Source organism: Sprattus sprattus (genome assembly GCF_963457725.1).
Source record: "Sprattus sprattus genome assembly, chromosome: 7".
NCBI lineage: Eukaryota > Metazoa > Chordata > Actinopteri > Clupeiformes > Clupeidae > Sprattus > Sprattus sprattus.
Window position 1 is genome coordinate 1,056,120 of NC_137926.1, and position 2,500 is coordinate 1,058,619.

Genomic DNA, 2,500 nt, shown 5'->3' on the forward strand with positions numbered 1-2,500 from the left:
TTAGGTTGCTTATATTGCTACATGTTAATAATTATATACAATGGTCATGGCGAGTGAGTGTGTGAGTGAGTCAGTGAGTTTGTGTGTAATGTGCAATTTTCACACTCTAAGTGAATCACGCCATAAGGAGGTGTAATTACGTAATATCTGTGCTTACCTATCGGTTCATCTTCACCTTGTCTGTGTGTGTGTGTGTGTGTGTGTGTGTGTGTGTGTGTGTGTGTGTGTGTGTGTGTGTGTGTGTGTGTGTGTGTGAATCATGCCATTAGGAGGTGTAATTATATAATATCTGCGCTTACTGATCGGCACATCTTCACCGCATTTGGGAACGTCGCAGTATTCCCAGCGGATCCGGCTGTTGGTGGTGTAGCACCACGGCATGTCGCTCTCTCCCCCGGGGTTACGGCAGAAGTTCTCCGCATTCCACAGCTCCGGGATCACGTCCACGGACAGCCTGTGATGGTGGGGGTCCTTTGTGTCAGGGTGGGAGGGTGGGGGGGGACAGATAACGACAGAGAAAGATGAGAGGTTTTGATCTGTGTGTTCCTTTCAACACTTTGGCCATAGGAATCTGCATGAGAGTGTGCTGGTCATGCCAATACAACTTATATGAGAGAGAGAGAGAGAGAGAGAGAGCAAGTGTGTGTGTGTGTGTGAGAGAGAGAGAGAGAGAGAAATTGGTGTCAGAGAGAGAGAGAGCAAGTGTGTGTGTGTGTGAGAGAGAGAGAGAGAGAGAGAGAGAACAAATGTGCGCGTGTGTGAGAGAGAGAGAGAGAGAGAGAGAGAGAACAAGTGTGTGTTTGAGAGAGAGAGAGAGAGCATGTGTGGGAGTGTTATCAGTCTTCTTCACTAGTGAGCACAGTCACACACACACACACTCAGGGGCCTGGCTGGGGGTCCCAGGGTCCCTGCTGTGAGTGTGTGTGTTCATATGTTTGGATTAGACATCATTCTAGATCATTCTTTCGGCTCCACGCACATTTTTCCTTTGCTGACACGCGTCATTCCAGACTCCCTGAACACGCGATGGCGTGGTCGACATCATTGTGTAAGGAGAGAGAGTGGGTGTGTGTGTGTGTGTGTGTGTGTTTGTGTGTGTGTGTGTGTGTGCGCTCCATGGTGTGGCCAACGTAATTCTGTGAGGAGAGCAGGAAAAGGCGATAGCTTAAAGCTAATTTGGATAATGGGGTCGTAGCTATAGGAACCTGATTGTCTCCGTACTGTACACATTATGTGTGTGTGTGTGTGTGTGTGTGTGTGTGTGTGTGTGTGTGTGTGTGTGTGTGTGTGTCTGTGTGTGTGTCTGTGTGTGTGTGTGTGTGTGTGTGAGTCTGTGTCTGTGTGTGTGTATGTGTCTGTGTGTGTGCTTGGGTGTGTGTGGACTCATGCCTGCATGTGAAGACTTATAATTGTTTCCATTCCAGAACAGCACACACACACACACACACACAGACACACACACACACACATAATCTGAGTCCCACAATCACAAGTGGCACCATTGTCCTCCTCACTTCCTTCTTGACTGCTGCAATTCTGGGATTCTGGGCTGGGCTGCCCTGTATTTAACTCATATACTCACACCACTTGTAATCGTTTCCAGAACAGCACACACACACACACACACACACACACACACACACACACACACTGATCCGCATCAGCAGAAAGATACACACGTGTCACACATGTACCTGGAGACTCCACTTCTGGCAGGGGATGCCTGAAGACGTGACATTGATGCTGCCCTGATAGAAGCGTCCTCTGTCACTGAAACAGGAGGCTGATGGGAGATCAGATAATCATCATACACGTGTGTGTGTGTGTGTGTGTGTGTGTGTGTGTGTGTGTGTGTGTGTGTGTGTGTGTGTGTGTGTGTGTGTGTGTGTGTGTGTGTGTGGCTGATGGGAGATCAGGTAATCATCACATCAATGATCATTGTTCTCATGACTCATGGATCGTAAGCAGAGATGTGAGATATGCAGATTCATTCTACTCACTTGTTACTTCGTCCTTTTTCATCCCTTGATGCACAGAGAGTACACACACACACACACACACACAGACAAACACACACACACACACACACACACGAACACACACACACACACACACACACACACACACATACACAAAGAGTAAAAAGAACGTTTTTAGAGCAGCACTTTGAACTAACAGTGAGAGAATCCTCCGCTCTGCTGCCAAAGGCAGATACACACATGAGACTGCAGAGATGAACACATCAGACTGCACAGAAACCCTAACCCTAACCCACACACATCAGACTGCACAGATAAACACATCAGACTGCACAGAAAGAGGAGTTTGCTCGTCACGAAGGCATCCAAGGACGCCACCCCGGTCTCAACTAAAACAACAACTGCGTGGAAAACTACAGAATGCCACATTAACTCAGCTGCTTGGACCTCCTTTGCCATAACCCCCCCAGGCACACCGTAAACATGATTACTCCTTTGCCATAAACCCCCCTGGTGTAGGG

The 2,500-nt window shown here is 48.1% G+C and overlaps 1 protein-coding gene across 1 annotated transcript in view; it reads right to left on the reverse strand.

Annotated features, from left to right (window-relative positions):
- The window catches only part of musk (muscle, skeletal, receptor tyrosine kinase), a 32,834-nt gene that overhangs the window by 8,625 nt on the left and 21,709 nt on the right, over positions 1-2,500 (reverse strand). Inside the window, exons 11-13 of the mRNA XM_080842521.1 lie at positions 2,001-2,024; positions 1,695-1,783; positions 300-471 (exon numbers count right to left, since the gene is read on the reverse strand). Of these exons, the coding sequence (XP_080698647.1) occupies positions 300-471; positions 1,695-1,783; positions 2,001-2,024 (285 nt within the window). The remainder of the gene's footprint in view (positions 1-299; positions 472-1,694; positions 1,784-2,000; positions 2,025-2,500) is intronic.